This window comes from Neodiprion fabricii, chromosome 5, assembly GCF_021155785.1.
Source record: "Neodiprion fabricii isolate iyNeoFabr1 chromosome 5, iyNeoFabr1.1, whole genome shotgun sequence".
In the NCBI taxonomy this organism is placed as follows: domain Eukaryota; kingdom Metazoa; phylum Arthropoda; class Insecta; order Hymenoptera; family Diprionidae; genus Neodiprion; species Neodiprion fabricii.
The window spans coordinates 29,857,222-29,879,360 of record NC_060243.1 but is presented as its reverse complement, the minus strand read 5'-3'; the positions used below and the strand labels follow the sequence as shown (position 1 = coordinate 29,879,360).

The window sequence follows — 22,139 nt, the reverse complement described above, 5'->3', positions numbered from 1 at the left end:
GAATTTTGATTACCGATTACCTTTGCCAACGAATTTCGTAAGGAAGGAGAAATATGTGGAGAAAGAAAAAAAGAAAAAAAAAAAATCTTGCACACTGAGCGCGAAATTCGTTAAATTTAATTGCAATTAATTTTCGAATGATTCGACGAAAGTTAAAAAAACGAAAAAAAAAAAAAAAAACGTTTGCCCCGCTGTTTGAAAATCTACCCAAGTTAATTTAAGGGGGTATTCTAGTCTAGAGGCCCGAATTTCGAGCATTTTTTGACGGTGAATAAAATAAAAGCTATTGATATTTTTACCATCCATTTTTTTATCATTTATTTATTTATATATCAAGAGCACACAAAATGAATTTAAAAACAAAAAAATAAATTTTCATGGAATTATGCGTCCTTGAAGTGGAAGGGGAAAACAAAAGGCAGTATCCTCGTCGCCACGATTTCTACCCTTGTGGTCATCAGAAAAAAAAAAAAAAAAAGATTATCAATCTACATAAATGCAGCTATCGTACTAACCAAAAAAAAGTCGAAAAAAATTTTTTTTTTGCCAAATTACGGCTGTCCGAAAAAAATAATACGTTTTTTTTGACTTATTTGGACGTTTCTGAATTTTTTAAAAATAGTAAAAATTATTATTTCGTTATAATAATGGTTCGTGCGATAGAGACATGTATTGAGAAGATTCTCACCAAATTTCAAGTAAATCGGTTCAATAGAACTTGAGAAATCATGGCAACCGTTTTGAAAAATGTAGTTTTGAGAAAAACGCGTTTAAAGTATTCGTTCCAGCCGAGCCAGTATTGAAGACGTGTCACTAAAATAGCTATATCTCTGAAAATAATTGAAATTTTGACTTGTCCTTTCAAGGACACATTCTTAAAAGGTTAAGCTTTGAAAATATAAAAAAAAAAAAAAATCGATTTTTTCAAATTTCTACACTAGAATACCCCCTTAAACTGAATTTACATCATGCGAGAAATTACGCTGTTTATTTGTTTAACGCGCTATTGTAGGACTGGTTGTTAAAAAAATAAAATTTCGACCGAGCTAACGACATCTGCGATTTCAATTGCGAAACTCGAGAGGAGTAAATTTTCTTCTTCTTTTTTTTTCGCGAGCGTCGAGCAGTGAATTCAAGCTATTGCGGAAATTCCAAATAGAGAATTCCAATATCTGATTATCTATATACGTACACCAAGGTGTCTCTGTCATAGATGTATATAATGTATATGTATATAAGGCGTGTGTGTATATATACATACTTTAAGAGAAGTGTCAGCACCTGCAGCAGACGTTGGAATCAATTGTGGTAAAGTTTAGAAAGAAGTTTGAAGTTTTTTTCGTTTTTTTCGTTTTTTTTTCTTTACTTCCACCACGATTTCGCCTTCCGTTTCTCTCCTTTTCCGTATCGTCTCGTTCTTGTTTTAATAAATTTAAAGAACCTTTCCAGTTGGCCAGCAGCAGCTCTGAGCTGTACCGACTAATTGCTTCGTGAGTATTATAGTAGTCTGATGGCTTTTAAATTTTCTTTAGTCGAAGGTTCACATTTTTTACCAGCAGCGTGCACAGGAGTTTGCCTTATTTCTTGCTGTATATCGAAATGCCGTATCTTCGTGCCAAATTCGCGTAGTTATTCAGAAAACAAACGTCGCGCGACACGATTTTTCATCTATCACGTTGTGACAAGTCGTCGGGACGACAGGGATTCATATCGCTTTACGAAACGTTGCCATGCAAAAAAAAAAAAAAAAAACTTAACGAACCTAAAAAGACTTTTTCCCTCTACTGAACACCGGATATTATCGTAATTTGGGAAAAAGAATATTATCCGGTGAGCCGGATATCACAACGATCGAGTTAGGAAAACTGTCTTGAGGATATTCCAAACGTACAGTCTGATCGAAAAAGTGTTGAAGCAAAGAAAAAGCAGTATTGAACAACAGAGTTCGAAAGATATGATACTAAAATAATCCACCTTAATTTCATTGAAACAATTTTATCAATTTTGGCGAGATCTTATTATTTTCTAATCTCAAATCTTTACACCTGAGATTTTTTGCGAAGCAGTTGAAGGAATTTCCCAAACATGGTCCGATGATCAGACGGTTAAAATCTATTTGCTGACTTTGAAAATAATTTTCATTCGTGCCTCGTGGGAACTTTGAGTTATTAATTTTTTTTTTTTACGCCCAACTTTTTCAGACACGACTGTACGTCGGGTACGTCCTTAATATGCGAATGCGTCTTTTCATGCGTCGTTGGTCTTCTCATAAGCCATCGGCTTGTGTATATAAGGGAAAAACTTTTCCTCAATGTTTACGTATTACCGCAACTTTTTCCCTGCTCATAGTATAAATTTTCCCGTATGATTATTACTATTACTGTTATTACCACTGTCATTGTTATTTTATTACCGAACTTTCGAACTGGCTTTTGTTTATTCTATCAATCGGCGTTGATATAGTTATAACACATCAATGACTCGTTATAAACTTGTTTTCTTGCACATTTCTCACGTCGCATGTCTCGCGTAAAACCTCACGATAATTTTTCTCCGTTTCTTCCCATCTCAAATTTGATAAATTATCTACGATAAAGTGGACAGAATCACGTTTATCCTAAAAAAAAAAAAAAAAATAAAAAAATTCATTGGACTCGCAGGTTGGAATAAATGAAAATTTTGTTTGCAAAACTCGAATCTAAATGACAAAGAACGGCTCGCTTGAATCGGTTAACGCAGACACGAGAGCGTATTAGCTTGCAAAACACAGCTCGGACGAAAAGCGATAAGAGAAGGGGGAACAAGCCACAAATTTTTTTCGTTTTTTCTCCGTCTCATTTTTGCCAGAAAAAAGTTGGTCCGCACATGTTCACGGCGTAACAAACGATCCGTATATACGTCGTCCCATGTACATGGGAAAATATTTTAAACCGAGCTAAACTTGTTCGCCAATTTATGTTTAAACAAATACCAATAACGAAAATATTTTCACAATGCGAGAGAAATAAAAAATTCAAATGTAAAAATAAAGATAAATAATAAAAATACGCACAGTGAGAGAAACGGGGGAAAAAGAAAGAGAGAGAGAGAGAGGGAACGAGGGATAAATTTTTAATGCCTTTCCCGCTTTTTCGCATATAATATGAGAATGGTTAAAAAGCTTTGAATGTAACCTTTCGGACGCGAGGCTTGAAACGCGCGCGCCTCAAGTTTAGAAGAGCCGGGGAGTTTCTACCGGCTGGTGATAATTGTCCCTTTGTAACAGAAGTGAAACACGTAAAAGTGTATTCTCTCTCATCCCCCTGCGCCCCTCGTTATTCATTTCTCATTGTCAGCATCCTGAGCCGCCTTGTCGGATTATTCCAATTTGCATGATATTCTCTTCAATCAACAATACTCCAATTAGGATTAACGATGCGTAAGTTAATCTTTGATTGTAGACGAATCATCTCCCCCACCGGGGTATTCGAAATTACGAATTCTCCAAATTTCAAACGTTATACCCAAACGCTTTTTGCGTAATCCGAGATGCTGGAAAATTTGTTCAAAACAAGTTTAAGCAGCTTGGTTCACCAAAGATCGATACTTGTTATTTATTTCCCTAGGATACAGTTGTAGTACAGGTTTTCGACCGACCAACCTCCTCGAGTTTATCTGTACTTTCAACTCTAAATTTTTTCGCGAAAAAGAGTAAAGTTTTTCGTAAAAATTTCATTCGAAACGAGTAAATTTTAAACACCGTGCTGGTAACATTTTTACGAAGTTGGCTACGCTTGTAAAACTAGACAAGTTGCAATTGTCGAGCAAGTCCGTTCAAGAAGAACTCTTGGTGGAAAAGTGAATATACAATGTAAAAAAAATAAAAAAAATAAAAGGAAACAAAAGACAGACAACAACACACATACACACAGAAGATCCGACATTAGTAAAACAGAATATACTTGTTCAAACACGCATGCGTTAAAATTCTAGAACAAAAGCAGTTGTTTTGTCAGGTTGACCAACCGTCATAAGTTTATATAACAGGTCACCGCAATGTATATAACCTCAAAAATGTTGGTCGTCTTGAGAACATTCCTTTTTTAACGGGACGAAAGTAGTCGATTTCATCTCAGTGTTGTAAAGATGGGTTTGCGCATGCGCAGTCCACAATTGCTTCACTTTCTTCCCTAGGGATAGAAAATTGACCAATCGCGTCCCAAAAAATTACCGTGCAAATCTCCGGCACTTTTTATTCACTTCTTAAAAAAACTGTCGTGTGTGACTCGGGTTAAAATTTTTCACACAATATACATACTATTGCCATAGAATTTCAGCGCATCCGTGTCGGACCATTCACTCTGCATAGGGGATCGTGGGGCATAACGGTCTTGATGAAAGATTAGCCGGAAAAAAAGTCTTTTCAAAATTTGAAATAAAAAAAAAAAAAGAATGTCATGTTCAATAGTTTTATAATCGAGGGTTTATAAGCGATTCGTAAACAAAATAGAGTATTTCGGATAAAAACTATTTCAAAACTTTTAGAAAAATTAAATCATTTTTTTTTTCATCATTCTTTGGACGGGGTCCGTCGTGCCCCCGGAATTTTTTTGTTTTTTTATTTTCTTGCTCGAATTATGGCAAAGTACTGACAAAATTTTCGAGATAGATCAAAGCAACTTGTACCCGGTGCTAAAAAGCCAAAAAAAAAGAAAATAATTATCGGCTTAACGGGTCCGTCGTGCCCCACGTTCCCCTATATATATATATATATATATACATAAAAATCAATTAGTAACTTACAGACAACGGTGAGGTTGGCCAACTTGTAACCGATGGCGAAGACCGGAGCCTCCGTCGATACCTCGCATTTGTATTGTCCGGATGTTTCAAGTGTTAGGTTTGTCAGCCGTACCGAGTGCTCGGTGTTGGCCTCTTTCTGCGAACAAACAAAATGTTTGCTCAAGTAATGGCGCTTCTCTTTTTTGCCCTATACGTACCACCCTTCCTTCCCCCCCACCCCCATCGTCGGTCCCCTCTCCATTTTCCCTTCTAGGCTGCTCTCATCCCGCTCGCATCTTTCTCCATATATTATTCCCCTTTTACCTCTCCCCCCCCCCCCCCCCCGGTTCGCCCCATCATCGGCTTCCGGGTTCGCTTTCAAATAACTATACATAGACATAGCCGGCAGCCACCTCCTTCCGCAAATATCTCGAGCTTTTACCGGTGGGTGAGTTTTTTTTTTTTTTTTTTTTTTTAATTTCATCTCTTTCCTCTTTTCTCGGTGAAAATTTTCTTTCTTATACTTTTTTCTTTTTCTTCAGCTTTTAAGAACAATTTCACTAACCCGAGCTAATGCACATTTTCGCTAATTATATCGCTTCGTTTTACCTGTATCTAGCAGTACGTCACATTATGCAAATTGGAGTCTGGATAGGAATTGGAAAAAAAATTCTTATCATAATTTTCGTTGGTATTGTTATCGTAAATACAAGTAAACCTCGGAGTGTCAACTTATTGTTTCTGTCAATTCACGCAAAGGAAATTGTTTCGCGGTTGACGGAGATGAATATTATAATACATTGTTTAATATACTCGGCAAGTTGCTGCAGAGACTCCTTGAGGCTGCGTGGTTTTGAATTCAGGAGGCATGTATAATAATATAACGCGACCCTGTGTGTGTGTGAGTGGGTGTGTAGGTTATACAGGGTGAAACGTAACCCGGTTGAATGAACAATTTTAACCCCCCTTTATTCACCGTATTTTATTTTTCTCGTTTTGAATACCACCCACCAGTCGTATTTAAATTACACAAAGGTAACACCGACGCGCACATATATAGATCTGCAATCTACATGTATAATAATCTTGGGAAAACCAGGAGTGCCGAGTTTCCGAGGAGAGTGCATGATGGTAAGAGGATGAGGATCGGGAGAAGGAAAATTTGTACAAGTAGTAGGTAGAGGAGGTTACTTCCAACGCGTTATACTCCATCCCGAGAGCAATTCATGGTATGTTTTACTTAGTTTAAAGCCTTAGGGATCGGGCATCGCGAGGTATTAAAAACAAGGATCCAAGAGAAAAGATAAGGAATATCCCTGTTCAGGCGTCGCCCCAAGGGTGAATGGATATTAAGTCAGTATCGCATTACGCAAGAATGTCGATGTAAGGAATTCCTCGGGGGTTTATTTTTGAGTCCGTTATGGTGGGGCAGAGACTACTGCCGATAAAGAACGCGCTGACTTCAAATTGTCTAATTCGTTTTACCTACCCCCAAGGTTGACAGGGCCACGAGAAATTCCCCAAGAAATAGAGAGAAGGCCAAAAGCCTTCGGGAGATGAATTGTCGAGGCCAGAGAGGCCCGCCACTATACCCGAGATCCAAGCTACGTCTCGAAGCCCCAAAATGCTTCGTCGTTTATCTCTGAAGGCTTACTTTGATAAGAGATTTTACTCCGCGAAAGGAGTCCTCGTGAAAAATAGACATAAAGCAGTACAAATTGGAACCCCCTTCCACCCCACACCTCAAACATTTATAATTTTTATGCCAAATTTTTATTCAAAAACTCTCTACGCCGCCCATTTTCCTCTTTTGTAAAAAGTTGAGCTTCAAAAACTTGTGCATGACACGGAGTTGTTGGAACACTTAATGGCTCCCATTTCCCGAGGTGTAGGGTAATGGGAACGAATTACGGTTCTTAGTTTTTTAAAAATTTTTATGAATTTTCAGTGATTTTCTGTTAGCCAGATGAGTAAAGCTTACGTTCGTAATTAATAAAAAAATAAATCGTATAGATTATGAATTTTATCGGTAATTATCCTTAGTAGGCTCCCACTCCTCCATTCTCCCGTAATTCACAACTGGAATACCAATTCAACTTAAGATCGTCGAATTTCCAGCATTAAATACAGATTTTCGTTCAAATCGACAAATTTTCCACTGAAATCACCGATTGATCTAAAACACCAGTTTTCTCGCTAATCGCTCAACAGCCGAGTCTTCCGATCATAAGCCTTCCAGAATCACGAAGTTTGGCAGAAAATCGCAAAGTTGGCAACACCGATTATACTTCAATCACGTAGCGTCCTTACGTCATCTGTCTTAAACTTATACTATTTCATCGTTCCTCTGCTGTTCTGCATTCCTATTCTATTCCATCGTTCCACTGCGATTCCACCATTCCTAACCCATTCCATCTTTTATATTCCGTTCAACGTTTCCCACCAACCCGCGCAAACTTGAATTGCAACCTAACGTTGAGAATCACTTCGAAAAGTGTGCGGTTGGAAAGATAATGAAATGTAATTAAAACCACGAGGTCCGTAGCCATGAGGTATTGGTTAACTCGACGCCGTAAACTCGATAGGTTAATAACAAACTTTTCACGGGAAAGGATATACTTGCAAAGATTGTTTAAAGCTGCAGGGTGGGGGGAACGTTAGAACGTGTAACATATAACGATCGCTACACGAATTTACATCCATATTTGACCCCAGGGTAAAAATATTTTTAGTGAAATTAAAGAAGTTGTAATTAACGCAAGACGTTTGCCTTATACCGCGTAGAAAGAAACGAGAAGCAAAGAAAGGGGTGAAAAGTTTTTAATCAATCATATACAAAACGTGATCGGGCTGAGCAAAGGTCTACGGGCATTTAACTCAATGGTAACTCGATACGTATTTCCAGTCAACTATGAATAATTCAGCAGCTAAAGAGTACGAAGGTCGGATCAGACGAGGAGGAGAAAGAGAAAAGAAAAACGAAACGAAAGAGAGAGATTGAGAGAGAGAGAGAGAGAGAAAAAAAGATAGAGAAAACTCGTTGACTACTTTTTAATCAAATTGATTTACGACCAGATAAAAAGTGACTTTCACGATGGGGTGATATTAACTTTTAATGGATATCTCAGCCGGCATCAATATTCAGCGCGGTACAAAAAAAAAATCTTTTCACAACTCCCGGCGAACATGGTACAAACTACCTTCCGACTACCCTGTACTATCCCTGATGGATCCTTTACCTTTTCCCAGATCCAATTATCCAATTTGATTTCATCCAAGGGCGTCCTGGCTCTTCTCAAACTATTATAAGACGAAGTCACACTTTCAAAAGCAACAAGGCGTAAGGATGCACCGATTGTCAAGTCCGGTTTCTCACCAACACTCACTGTTTTATTTCATCACCGGTGTTTCAATAAAGCAGAATGAGTCAAGTCACATCAACGACTTCACGCGGTTATTGCTCGCACTGAAATTCTTCCTTTCTGCATGCATCACTTTTTACCAATGGAGTCACGACGAGTTTTCACAAGTGAAATACCATCACCAACACGATAATTTTGATTCACTCTCAACACCTCGTCGCCATACACGGGAGTATTCATCCCGTGTTTCCAAATCAATGACGTAACAACAAGAAGTAAGAGGAAGGCAGTAAGGACGGAAGGAAGGAAGGAAGGAAGGAAGGAAGGAAGTCAGTTACTTGGCTTGTTACGAGGGTAGAAACCGCGACGTCTGCGAAAGGTGGAATACGTACAATATACATACGTGTGCGCACATAATAATCGGGAACGCTGATGAAGTTCCAATGTCGAGCAGTCAGGCAACGCGTCGGCAAAACGGGAGAGACTGACAAGTCGCGATTTTGAAATTCCCGTGATGATAATTCAAAGAGCCGTCGTCTGTCCCCTGCTGTTTCGGCGACATCGTGCATACATAGCGTATGAGATTGTCGTAGCATTCCACCGAATTCCTGGACCGAGTTTGCTCGTCGACGTCGTCGTGAGCTGCTTCGCGCAGCCGGTGCAGGGTGCGGATATTGTTTGGGCGTGGAATACCGGCTGTGCGCTTTCACCGCGACCCTCGACGATATAATGATTTGTCGATAATGCGTCGTCGCGATCACTACGTTAAATTTCGTCCAACGACACCGCCGGACGAGCGATGACTCGCAGCCCGTCTCCTCGCGTTCGATTAGCCACATCCGAGGTCCAATTAGTAGCCGGTATACGTTCGCGTTACGGGAATCCGGTACAACCAGCCCAATTCCATTTTCCGTTAGTACCGCAGCCTCGGATCTCGTATCCTCTTCGACGGTGTGGCGTAGGAAATTGGATGATTGATTGATACGAACACGATTAGATTACCGTACCCAATGACCAAGCTTGACCGCCTGCAAGGTGCGTTATAGACCCATGGTTCGGAGAAAAGGGTTTCTTTAATTCCGTTAACGCCAATTTATCGAGAGCGAAAGGACCAGGAGAGTGAAACAGGCCAGTGTTATCCCACACTGCTGACCGAGGAGAAAAACCAAATGGAAGATACATGTGAGGGACAATTCAAAGGCAAACACAAGTTTTGCCGGCTCCGCGGAACGGGGATTCTTTAACCGGAATACATGATACCGCATGTTACACCAATTTCGAGATCTGAGCGGTGAATGCCGTTGAAGAATCTACGGACTCTACCTGAGGAGAAAACACCCTTTCAAAAAACTCCGGCAATGTTACTGGCGCCAATAATTGTGCATATGAATTGAACAACAGCCACATAAGGATGTCAGGAATCTGAAGAAAGGTTTTATGATTAGCATATTTAAAGACACCAAAGTTTAAGAATTTTCAAGCTTGTCATTACAAGACCTCTACTTAAATTGTTGATATCTCAGCTTGCGTTACTCGAATGTGCTCAGATTCATTTCAATCACTTGGTAGGTATGCTGTTCATTCGTGTTCACCGTCAACATTATTACAGATTTTCCCAACTTTTGATTTAGACTATCTACGGTTCAATCACCGTCAACATTTTCTTCAAAAAACTGCATCTACCAAAATAGGCGGGCAGAAATAGCTGGTAATGTTGGAGATGACAAGTCGCTGGCAGAGCTGATCGTGCACGATTAATAGAGACCATGCCAATGGTGGAATATTATAATGCTGCACATGGTACGGGTTGTTGGGAAATGACTGGAGTATGCATGACGCGTTATTAGCGAAGGACGGGCGAACCTACCCGCCATCTACGTGTTCTGGCTCGAATAGTATTGTTGCCCGAGCTCAACCGGTTATTACGGGTCGTTCAATACGTGTCATCTCGCTCATGGAACATCGGGTATAGAAATGCCTTTATCGCATACTTGTGTGTACCTCCCTGCGAATACACGGTGTCGAAGCGTTATTGAGATGTGACAAGAAGATCCTCGGTTCGTAGGTGTTGAAGGTTCGGCGTACCTGTTCCACAACCGTGACTCCCTTTTGTCGTTGACATGTGTGTAGATGTACGGGGATCAGAACGATATTCCATACAACCGAAACCAGCGCGACGTTCTTTCCAACTGTCAGAAATGTGATCTGAGCCTCGTGTCTCAACTTCATTCATCATCCGACATCTCCTGATGTCTTTTCCACAAGTGTCATTCATCGTTCTCTCTGTCAACTGGCCGATCAGACTGCTATGCGCGGTTAAAATCAAGGTTATCATACAAAGTGCACAGAGCACAGCGACAACTTTTCGAGAGTTGGTTCAACGGTTTGTACATACACAGTGCTGGAGGTTCCGATTCCATTGTCAAGAACCACTAGCGATTGCTCAATAACTGCAGTCGATGGAGGTGGCTTTTTTTTTCCTCTGGTCTGCAGTCAGTTTTCCATTCAATCATTTCAATAATCACTTTAGTTCCGTCCGAGTCGCGGGGATGTTGTCCGAGTTTATCCAACGTCGAGTCTGGTGCAAGCAGGGCCATTGAGTATATATCACGGTGACTGGTCCAAGCCTGTATTCATCACCGTAGAGTGGAGAGTCTATCTAGTTGATTGTCGGGGGCTTTAATACTCCCTTCAACTCTACCCGCCACCACGCTATCAATTTGGCAATTGCTCATAGGAAACTTTCCGGCGAATCATCTGACCATCTATCTGCGTCCGTCTATTATCGTTCCGGAACGCGGAACAGACTCGATTACATTACTCTGCGGTTTCAACGCGGCGCTACATCATCGACTATAAGCTTCTCACATCATCCTGTCCTCCTGCGATGGAATTGTGAAACAATTTTGATGAACACACCGATGCGTTCTTTGGGAGAAGACGAAACGCCATTTGCGTTTTGAATCTTATGTAGATGATTGGCTTGATCCAGCAATTATTTAACCACTGACCCTGTGATCCGATCCAAGTAAACTAGCAAGTTACGTACACAGTCAGGTACTGTAAACATGCCGAGGTTGAAGACCAATAACCAGGGTTTCTAACATCCGTCTGTGACTCGGAATACAGACTTGATTAAATCATTTCCCCGTCGAGTGATACTCAAGTTTATCTATGAAAGAGCTCCTGCGAATCTAGGATATTGCAGGAAAATACTTGCTGAATGGTACTGTAGTAGTTCGGTAAGCGAGCGCTCTTCTTGATAAAGTTACTACGAAAAATAGTGGAAAGAAAAAGCATACGAATTGAAAAGCTCCTTTCAAAGGTTGTTCCGAAGACTATAATCAGCGTCAGCGTTGTGAAGCCGAATCAATTAGCTGTTGGATGAATATTTTAATTAATAAAAGGTATCGAATCGATGGATAAACAAAAGGAAAAACCCCGCGAGTGATATCTTTGTAGTAATATTTTCTGAGTAAACATCAACGTTGGTTTCATGAGATGTCCACCTTCTCATCCTTCTCCGTAAGGTCACCGAATCTTATTCGATAACCGTGCTCGACTTGAGGCAAATATCCAATGGCTGAGGATGTTACCGTGGAGCGTTAATTAAATTTAAATAATCAAGAGAGACGCGGAACGAGCTTTGTGAACTGGTAATTGACCCTCTGACCTTACCTCCGCGTTTACGATTAGGAACTAGCTGTAACATTCGCAATAACTTGAGCTGGTTATATGTTCTCCGCTTTCTCTGGTACCTATAACCCTCAATCAGCTCCACAGTTTGGTGATCAAAAGCCCACGTTGTTTCTGCAATTCGATGAATTGCAACAGTCGCGAAATAATTGTCACAACTTTTCGATCAACCAGTCTTCTTCCGATCACAGAGTCCGGTGAGTGACCTCGTCGAGGTTTGATGATCGAGTGTTTCAGCCACTTCAGACGAAGAATGGCAAACTCTAGAGGAGGCGGCACTGGTCGTCTTCCAGAATCCAAGCCGCAATCCTTCGAGGGCATAGGTATACCCGCTATACCTGTTATTGATCCGAGTGGAAAATATACGGTTTGAGAGGCACAGTGTCCAGTTGAAAGATACGAGAAGGTACGGTTACAAATACCCAGTAGTCAATCTTGGCGTTGTATATACTTAAAGCCGAGAGTCTAGATTCAAGTTAAGTAATGGGGAAACTGCATTGGAGGGGTTGTATTTCATCCGGAGAGTTAACTTTACGCGGTCCGAGTGTATGCACTGACGAATCAAAGATGTTCTGGAAGGCTGGAGAAGACGTTAACTTTCTTCCTCGTTGGATCTCGGTGTACGCCGTATTTAAAGTTAGCGTTAGTTTGTCTATTAATGAAAACGTCGCCTTGCTGCATTATTATTTGTCACCGAAAGGGAATTCGTGTTTTGGCAAAGTAGCGCTATCCGTTAGCCCTCCGTGACGTCGTGTGGAAACTGCGAAAGAGTTTTCACAACTTCTCAACTTTGCACACACTTCTATACATGTATATGTGTATGACGCAAAATTAGCGAATTTAACTACGGTCTCAACAACGATAAATTTTCCTCACAAAAGTATGAAATTAATTTATAGCTACAGAACCCCCCCCACATGTGATCTATCACCGCGCCTCACGCCATTCGTATCAATTTCATTGCATTCACGTTTTGCCGTTACAACAACCTCTAAAAGCCCAGGCTTGAACTTCAGAAATTTTAATACGACGAAATTTAATTGCATGTTATACTTTTCTGACGACGTTATCAGCATTTTTTCGATAATAACCGTCAGCCGTCATCGAGTCGGAGACCAAAATGCCGCGTCGTGAGATACTCGGAGTAAATTCGGTCCCCTAAGAGTGCAATGAAAGAATATCTCAAATAACACGCAGTCGACTCGTATTCGACTCGTTGATGGGAAAAAATCGAAGTTGAGTAATAAGAGACCGATGAAAAAGACGAAGTTAAAGCTAATATTGGACTACATGTTAACCAGAAGTTGACGAATGGACCTGCTAGGTTGCGAATGTTCCATAAACAATGTACAAATAGAATACAAATTAATTTACAGTCGATGTCAAAAAATAGTTGAGCGACATTTTGAAACATCAATAAATTACAACATCTATATCCTATAACCTATTAAATTCGTTATACACCGAGTTCTATGTAATATCTCGTTTGCGTTTTGATTTTGTCCTAATGACGACATTCTTGAGGATAGGAAAAAAGTCACCCCCTTGCCGGCCTTCTGCCAATTTTAACCAAGTCAAATTTTACATCCATTGACATTGTAATCACGGTTAACATGAAATCGGTGAACTCACGTCTACGGAAACTCCGATCGGGTGAAAGGTTTTCATCTGCGGATCGACCTCGGGCACGTATCGAAAGAACTCGTGTTCGCCCTTGTACCACTTTACCGAGTAGAGTTTGTTCCCGGGACTCAGCTTCCAATGGCAGGTGAAATCGACGGTGGATCCAACTTCGGCTTGGGGCGGGACGTTGACGCTGACTATGATGTCATCTGAAGATAAGAAGGAAAAATATGTACTGATTGCGAGTCTGATTGTCAGTGTATAATCACGGGGGGAAAAGTGTTGGAGTGTTGCGGTTTCAGCGTAGCAGGGAAATTGGAAAGAGCCGACGAAGCGGCGAGAGAAACAAAAACTTTCCAACAAAGTTGTTTCCACGATAAAAAGGCTTGAAACCCTCGTCCGTCCGAGTCTGCAGCTTCTTCACTTTATTCAAGCTTAATTTATTTTAATTATATCATAATAATTATGAAGCTTTCAAGCATTAAAAGTACTCTCCAACCCAATCCAACCAATTAGCAAGACACTCTGTATTTTAAGTCATGCAAACAGATGCCTTCCTAATAGGATCTTAGGCGCGGGTTATACTTTGAATAGAAGCGGTCCGCGGTGTTAGACCTGATGCAGAAAAGGGACATCGTGTCCCGTCGAAAAAGGTTATATTCTTCTAGAGGAAAATTAATGTGGCGTTGCTGCAGTAAAATTTCCACAAAACACCAATCAGATTGAACCCGTTTGAACCTTGATTACGAAACGCCAATCAGATTGTTACCCTTATTGCTTATGAACGCCATTTTGGTGACTAGTTGAATCACTATTTCCTGCTTTTAGGCGAACACTTTTTCAGTCGAAAACTCATTTGAAATACTTTTCTTTAGCTCTAGAACGTTCCATAGTTCCAACGCAATGATCGCCGTTGCGGATACGCAACTTACTCGATGCCAGAGGTTCTACACCGCAAATGTTCTACAGAATATATTCTACAGGAATGTTTTTCCACAGAAGATTTTCCTACAGAAGGGAATTCGAGATTCACATCGGAAACAAACCTCCACGAATTATTCTACAGTAGAATTGTTCTACAGTAGAATGGTTCTACAGAAAGGAATTCGCCATTTGCATCAAAAATAATCTTCCACGAATTATCCTACAGTAGAATTATTCTACAGAATATTTTTCTACAAAACAGTTTTCTACGGAACAGGTTTACAGTTTTACACATCCAACAGAAAATAAAGCTACAGCTAATGACAACTACAGAAAAATATTCTGTAGAACGATTCTTCGGTATAATAATTAATACAGGATTATTTTTTATACTAATCTCGAACTCCTTTTTGTAGAAAAATATTCTGTAGAACAATTCTCTTGTAGAATAATCCATACGGGATTATTTCTGATGTGAATTTCGAATTCCTATCCGTAGGAAAATATTCTGTAGAACGTATGCTCTGTAGAGCTGATTTATGTAGAATCGAATCCCATTCGCGGTGCCGATTCGGCGCAGGCGCATTCGATAGATTTCTTGCGCCAGAAGCTCGCGTTGAAATGCAAACTGCATGCGGATAACGTCGCGCGTCTGCGATTCACTGATCACGGAAAGTTCGATTCCGGTTTTATCTCGAGGGAGGGAGGGGGGGGGGGGGGGGGGGGGGCAGCGTCAAAGATGATAAAATTTGATTTAGTAGAATCAAGCCGATATTACATTGTGCGATAATAAAATGCGCGCGATAAACTTAAACAGCATTAACTGCCTGCGTAGAGTAGTTAATAACTACGGTGCATTTTTGTTTTTTGTGTTCGTGTTCAATACGGAATTTTATCTGTACCTGGATACAAGCGTACTTTTGAAAAATACCCCCCCAAAGACGATTTTGTCGTAAGCTCATGGCCCGATAGCCCTTGATTATACCTTGTATTAGTTCAGGGTTATGATATAGTCTGGATGTCGTTTTTATCGATAAATGCGATCCGTCAAAGAATACTTACCGGCTTATCTCACCCGCTTAACATGCTCTACGAGCAATTTTAAGGACACGTTTGGCGTACAGGCTGAACAAAGAAAAAGCGATGAAATGAAAACGAAGTGATAGAACGAAGGCTACAGAGAAATCTGGCTGGGGTTGTTCGTGTTGAATTAAATTGAACCGATTTGTGTATATAAACAAATTTGAAAAGCAGGAATTCTGAATAAATAAGCTCAATTGTTAATCATTCGAGAGTAATTACGTTACGGTATCAATTAACCGTGCCGTTCGTCCGATATTGATGAATCGCTGTTTATTTTTACCGTAAACGGATTCTCCGAATACCGGTTGAAACAAATTTATTCCCCAGCTCCTCGGTTAATCGCCACACCAAATCATTGTATATAATGCATACTCATAATAGGTTATGAATAATAATAAGCTTGCGCCTCAATCACGAAAACATATTAACATTATTAAATATTCATTTCAAAGAGATTTGCACGAAATTCATTCGCAAACGTAATAATACTTTTTATCCACCAAAATTGGACAAACAATGCGATCTTCGCATTGACGCCATTGTCTAATGGAGGAACAATGTGATTTTTTGCTCAAGTTCATTCGGAATCGAGTTTTATCCTCACCCGAACAATTAGTGATTGTTATTTTTTTTTCTGCCGTCGTTTTGGTTCAACAATTATTTTCCCAGACTGTACACTACCAATACAATATACTTAGAGACGAAGGACCGCTTTTATGTGCTTCGTTTTCATCGTACAAGGTTATCCTCGAATAAAGTTTAAGGTTAGGTAGAAGTTCTACCTTTACCGACCGAGCAAGTCCACCCGTTCGCTTCCTATATTAAATTAACACAACAAAGGAAACGTGCATTTTTTATTTACGAAATTATCGCAATTCCTGATTCTCGTTAAGCGGCCTCAGTATTGAATGAAAATAGGCTCACGATGCCTGATTTTGTATCTGAACTATTCACTTTTTTGCCCCTGAAATTCGGGAAATGTGGAAACTGTAAGACGGGTTGGATAATCGCACATTTTCACTTTTCTGAATTCAGCTACAAAAGCGCGATGCACCGTAGAAATTCGAACCCTTTCCGTCCATTTGTTTACTTAATATAGGAAGAAATGGGGTGAGTTTACTCGGTCGGTAAAGGTAGGACTGCTGCACGACCTTAACATTACCGCTCGATACGACAACCGTTTCGATATTATGGCATTCGTGCAGGTTAGAATTGCAGATCGCTATTTTTTCCGGACCGTTTATTCCTCGTCCTTTATTGTCCAAGATTAACGAAGTATAACTTCGATTTACGAAGAAGAATTCGAACCATTTCGCCAAAGTTGTGCAGAAAAAATAGCACCAAGATAACCCCTCATTTTTCCGAGCTTCTAAACAGCGAGACTTTATGTCCACTCATCTGCAACTTCCTTTCCTCTCTACGTTTTATACAATTCACACAAATCCTTGTGCATGTATAATTCATGAATTTTTACCTCGCCCCGACATATGCAGAAGTAGATTGCAACTGGCTCAACGTGAATTCCATAAATTGCAATAAAAATCCTGTAAGACGAGGCTTGGTAAATGCGTGCACAAGGTTTATTGAATTCAGTAAATATGACGGTGATGTATTTCTGTAATTCAAAGAAATCTCATCCGTTTCGATTGAAAAAGTTATAATAATTTACTGAAATCACATTTACGACCTAAATAAACAAAACGTCAAACAAATTCAGTATCGGCAATAATATTCAGGAAAAATTCAATCAATTGATACAAATTACGTCCACATAAAGAAAGGATTTGATGTATTTATTTTTTTTTTGGATTGAAAAAAATGTGATCCGGTAAATGCAATACCGTTTTTTTTTTTCTTTTCTTTTGATCATGTATATCTGATCCCTTTCCAGAGTCCTTGTACTTCTCATCTTTTTCAATACTTCGTTAAAGGCTGAATCACGTGTAGACGTTCAGATGTTTGTTAAATACTTCGCTGAAATAAGACTCAAACATTTGGAACGATATAAAAACGTCGAATCTTCTAAGTATCAATTTTTCTACAAGCTCGAAAAAAAATTCCTTGTTTTTATTTTTATTTTTTTTTTTGTTTTTCAATTTCCCCAACCGAAACAAAGATCCCGAAATATGAGCCTAGTTTCTTTTTTTTTTTTTTTTTTTTTTACGATTCCGCGTGGAGTGAAAACCTTTCTTGAAAGGCGATTTTGCTTTTCTCGCGGTTGGAACAACGACGATAAGAAAAAAAAAAAAAAATCCAGAAGCTGTTTTCCGATACGCGATTGCCCCCCCCTCTGCACAATACCGGCCAATTTCGCCGTTGCAGCGGATAATGTTTAAGTTGAAAACGTTTGCATCCTTTTATTTTTGACTTTGGTTTTTATCGCCAGCGTTACGGAAAGAATTCCCCTGGCTTCGTGACGTGGATCGGTACCCATATCCGGGAGGGGAGGGTTTTGGAGGGTAGAAATCGCAATCCCTCAAAACATACCTCGGAGAATCCGGCTCGCATTTGTCGTTCCCGAATGCCACTTATCATTCCGTGCGATCTCCACGGGCGTCGTTTGCCCGCTAAACTCTCCCCCACCCCCACCCCCACCCCCACCCCCACCCCCAGATATCTGAATTTAGTGGTTTTATCTCGGTGAAAGAATGTCGTAGTCACCGCTAGACCGCCTGCGCTCTCCCAGTTTTCCCCGGGACGCTAGGGAAGCTATTTATCCCCCATTTAACCTTCATCGTTCGAGAAGAATGTGCCCCTCCTACCCTTCTCCCCCCCCCCCCCCCCCCGATTATTCCATTCCGAATCCTCGCCTTACCGCGATCGGTTTAATTAATTTTCCCATAGAACCATGCGGTAATGCTCATTCTCCAATTACAGCAGTATGCGGCGGAGTGTTTTTGGTTTTTTTTGTTTTTTTTTTTTTCTCCCTCTCTCCGTCTCTGTCTCTCTCTCTCTCTTTCATACCTACGCCGAAACTGCAGTATTGCCGCATTGCTGCAAAAACTGTCATTCGAGGGGGAAGTGTTTTGCAATATTTTTTTTTTTTCTTAGGCTGCGGTAGCGAAATTTTGAAGAATCGGGCGATTGATTGGTAAGGGAATAAACGTTGCACGGAAAATATGATGACGCGAAATTTTGATGAATTTGAAGAGAGAGAATTTGTTTATTTATTATTTATTAATTATCGTTGATTTCGCTAAATGCGCACGTTTTAATTACAGCATATCAAGGATTCTTTGATTATTTCAAATACTCGATGACGTATGTTTTCTAAAACAACAGAATATGATGAAATCAAGGTTCAATTAACATTGAGTCCGAACTTGATTCAATTGAATACCAATGACAGAAAGTTTCGTCGTGTGTTTTTTTTTTTTTTTTTGTCGTTTGTTTATAAAACCATTTATTCGAATAAAGCTAAAGTTCAATTTTTCCGATAAACTTCAACAAAGATCACAAATATTACTGTCTCTTTTATTTTGACCCAAGAATCGTGTTATTCGTCCAATTTCATTCAAATACATACACACGTTTTAATATTCGCCCACGGCATGTTTTACCGATTGGCAAAAAAGTCGAGGAAAGAATTCGTTCTGAACCAAATAAAAATAAAAAAAAAAAAATAAATAAACTAAGGAGCTTACACAACATTACTGAAACTATACGAACGAAAAGGGTTGACGGTGTATATCGAAGTACAAACCCAGCAACGAAAAATCGAAAAGTCGGGGTAAAAAAGTGAGGAGAAAAAAAGGAAAAAAAAAAGAAGAATTTATTCATAAAATAATAAATTAACGACCATTTACAGGAAACTTTACCTCGTTTCTCTCGGCTGAGGTAATTAGCAATTTAAAAACTTGGGCCGCCCCCAATTATCCCTCAATTTTTCTAGACCCAGAGCCGCATTAATTATCTCTAGCGGACTTAAATTACACCCTCGTTGCTGCTGACTCGGGAGAATTCTCCGAGTCACATTCTGTGTTTGCTCAAAAATGAGATGGCGGATATACGTGGGTATACTATATGTATACATATACACACACATATACATAAATATATATAAATGTATACACGTGTACACGTATACGGTATGTACATCGTATATACATATATATGGCATAATACACCCTGCAGACGTGTATACCTCTAAATGTACGCAAAGCTACTTTGCCGGGGGGGCATAAAGATGGCGGTTGAGTAAACATCGAGGACCCGTAAGGCGGATCAATTTCATCAAAGATCAACTAGAAGCTGCAACGCCGGTATCTCGGAGGAATTTATACCGTTAATCAACTGATAAGGAAACCGGCGTCCGCCCGGCTTTTCCCCTCCTCCGCCAACCCCTTTATAAGACCGGTAAATACACAATAAATTCTCTCAACGTTAAAATTTTCTTTTTAACGTGATGAAAAAAAAAAAAAAAAAAAATAATAATAAAGAAAAGAAAAAGTAATTCGAGGAAAGAAGCTACCCCCGATCGCGTAGCCCCGCGTACACATAAGCACTTCGATATAAAAGGTTTACACAGAGGAGGTGTAAGTAATTCTCGAGAAAATCAGATTGCCGATTTAAGGAAGAAACGCGGGGATGGAAAGAAGAGAGAGAGGGAAGGAGGGAGGGAGAGAGGGAGAGGGAAAGGGAGTGCAGATTGGTCCTGAAAGTCGAAGAAGTTTCGCCCAGTCGACAAACGTCAAGAAAATAGCTTGGATTCAAGGGTGCAAATGGAACCCGCAGATGTCTGAATCGAGAGTAGGGTAAGAGGGTAAAAAAATAACATCGTTTAAAAAGCCCCCCCCGGAAATGTTGTTATTAAAACTGTTGTAAGCTGCTTTGCCTGCCGTTTGTAAGAATGTAGATTTCTGATTCAAAACAAAATCAGACAAATATTTTACGACATGTGTGAATGAAAATTGTGAGTATTTAGCTTATTTCTTATTTTTTAAATTTGATAGCAATGGCGGTAATTCATTCGTTCGTCCACTCGGTGATTCGCTCATATCGTATGTAAATTATCAATTAGAAAGTGTATATTGTAAGATTGTAAATTCAATTCATTTCACTTTCGGTATAATTGTATGAATAAAACGTCTTTCTTTAGTTTAAATGGTATATCTATATGTAAATCATTTCAATTTAATTTAAATTGTCTTTGCTCTCTGTAATTTATTTGTAAAATACCTCTCGTCGACTAATAGTTTACGTTGAAATTTTCACCTATTACGGCAGCTTAACTCGTTTATTCCTTTTAATGTTTCTCGATACATGATTTTCAAATGTCGACAGTTTCGCTTACGATTTCTAGAATGGTTTTCACATTGTCGAAGAAACGTTTAAATTTGTCAAGATCTCGCTTTACTTTCTATTTCATGATCTCAATCATCATTCGCGTTGAAACTTTACATTAGAAAGTTATAACAGTTCTTAGTCACATTCGATTTTGACAAGACACGTTATTTGTTTTGATTTGAGGGGATGATATCTGAATCGTTACACCCTCTGTACGTAGCAAGTATAGAGTGGAATTACAACACTCGGAATTTGACCATTGCAATTAAAAATTCATGAATTTGAACCATTTTTTTAAAAATGTTTTTACGTCTGCTATAATTCTGACTCGTCGCTCGGCCGTTCAAACCTCAGAGTTCAGTCGCGTACAAAAATCGTTTACAAAGATGATCTGAATTATAAGAAATTAAAACTACACGGGGAGATGTTTCAGGACATTGTAAAAGATCGTAAGATCAAAGCTGGTAGCTTGAAAGATGTGGTAGAATTTTTCAAAAAATGATCGACCCGTTAATCCATTCAGCTCATTGACGAGTTTGTAGGTCGAAATTTCCTTGGGCTGGCGAATTGAAGATACAAAAAACAGAAGCATCGTTATTCTATCCTCCAACCTCACGATCATGACTTGACAAGACACGGAAATTCGTTGGTTATCGTTCGTCACAGAGGATTCCCATTTCTGATGCACCTTCGCACAGTTTCGGAATAAAAACTAGAAAAGACGAATCTGTCACACGTTCCGTCCTCTCTGATTTTTCAAAAATCACCCAGGTCCCGTCAACAGGTGTAATTCAATGAAACTGCAATAAAACGGAGTGACATGTGTCACTGGAACGTTCAACGCGTTGCAAGACACGGTTGGCATTGCAGTTTCCGATAAAAGAAAAAAAGAAGAAACAACTTTTGGCATTGACGAGTGTCGACGCGATTCGGATGAACGACGACTTCCCGGTAGCAATCTTACGGTTTGGGTTCAATCAGAGTCCTTTGAAGATGCCGTGAAACTTCCGTGAAACTCATTTCCTCGGGATCCAGTTTCTGGCGTGCAAGAAGCGTCACGGAGCGACGAAACTTGGGCTAAACTGACTAAAACTGACTGGAACTAAAGAAGTCTATTTCAAGGGGTCGAAGAAGGAGTCGATTCGTCATGTCACCCCACCTCCCTCCCCCCAACCCATTCATCCCCATTATCAAACCGGTCTGGAAAAGAGACAATTGGCTTTCTCCCTCGCCGATTCGGATCAGTTCCGTTTTCCAAAATCAATATGTCATTTCACCACCCGTTAAAACACACCCGGCTAATTCTCCCCTTCCATCCCGGGTTACCAACACACACATATCGTTCAGTATCGAACAAAGACCCTTTTCCTACCGTCCCTTTATCGGACAAGCATAAATATCACC

The 22,139-nt window shown here is 39.8% G+C and overlaps 1 protein-coding gene across 3 annotated transcripts in view; it reads right to left on the bottom strand.

Moving 5' to 3' along the window:
- Nucleotides 1–22,139, bottom strand: part of LOC124182725 — a 108,130-nt gene that overhangs the window by 20,008 nt on the left and 65,983 nt on the right. Inside the window, exons 1-3 of one of the 3 annotated variants that reach the window (XM_046570311.1) lie at nucleotides 10,519–10,705; nucleotides 10,209–10,429; nucleotides 4,783–4,918 (exon numbers count right to left, since the gene is read on the bottom strand). In XM_046570311.1, coding sequence (XP_046426267.1) covers nucleotides 4,783–4,918; nucleotides 10,209–10,352 — 280 coding nt within the window. In that variant the 5' untranslated portion in view covers nucleotides 10,353–10,429; nucleotides 10,519–10,705. Of the gene's footprint in view, nucleotides 1–4,782; nucleotides 4,919–10,208; nucleotides 10,430–10,518; nucleotides 10,706–13,451; nucleotides 13,652–22,139 lie in introns of those variants that run through there. The other 2 variants (XM_046570312.1, XM_046570310.1) reach the window with 2 other exon arrangements.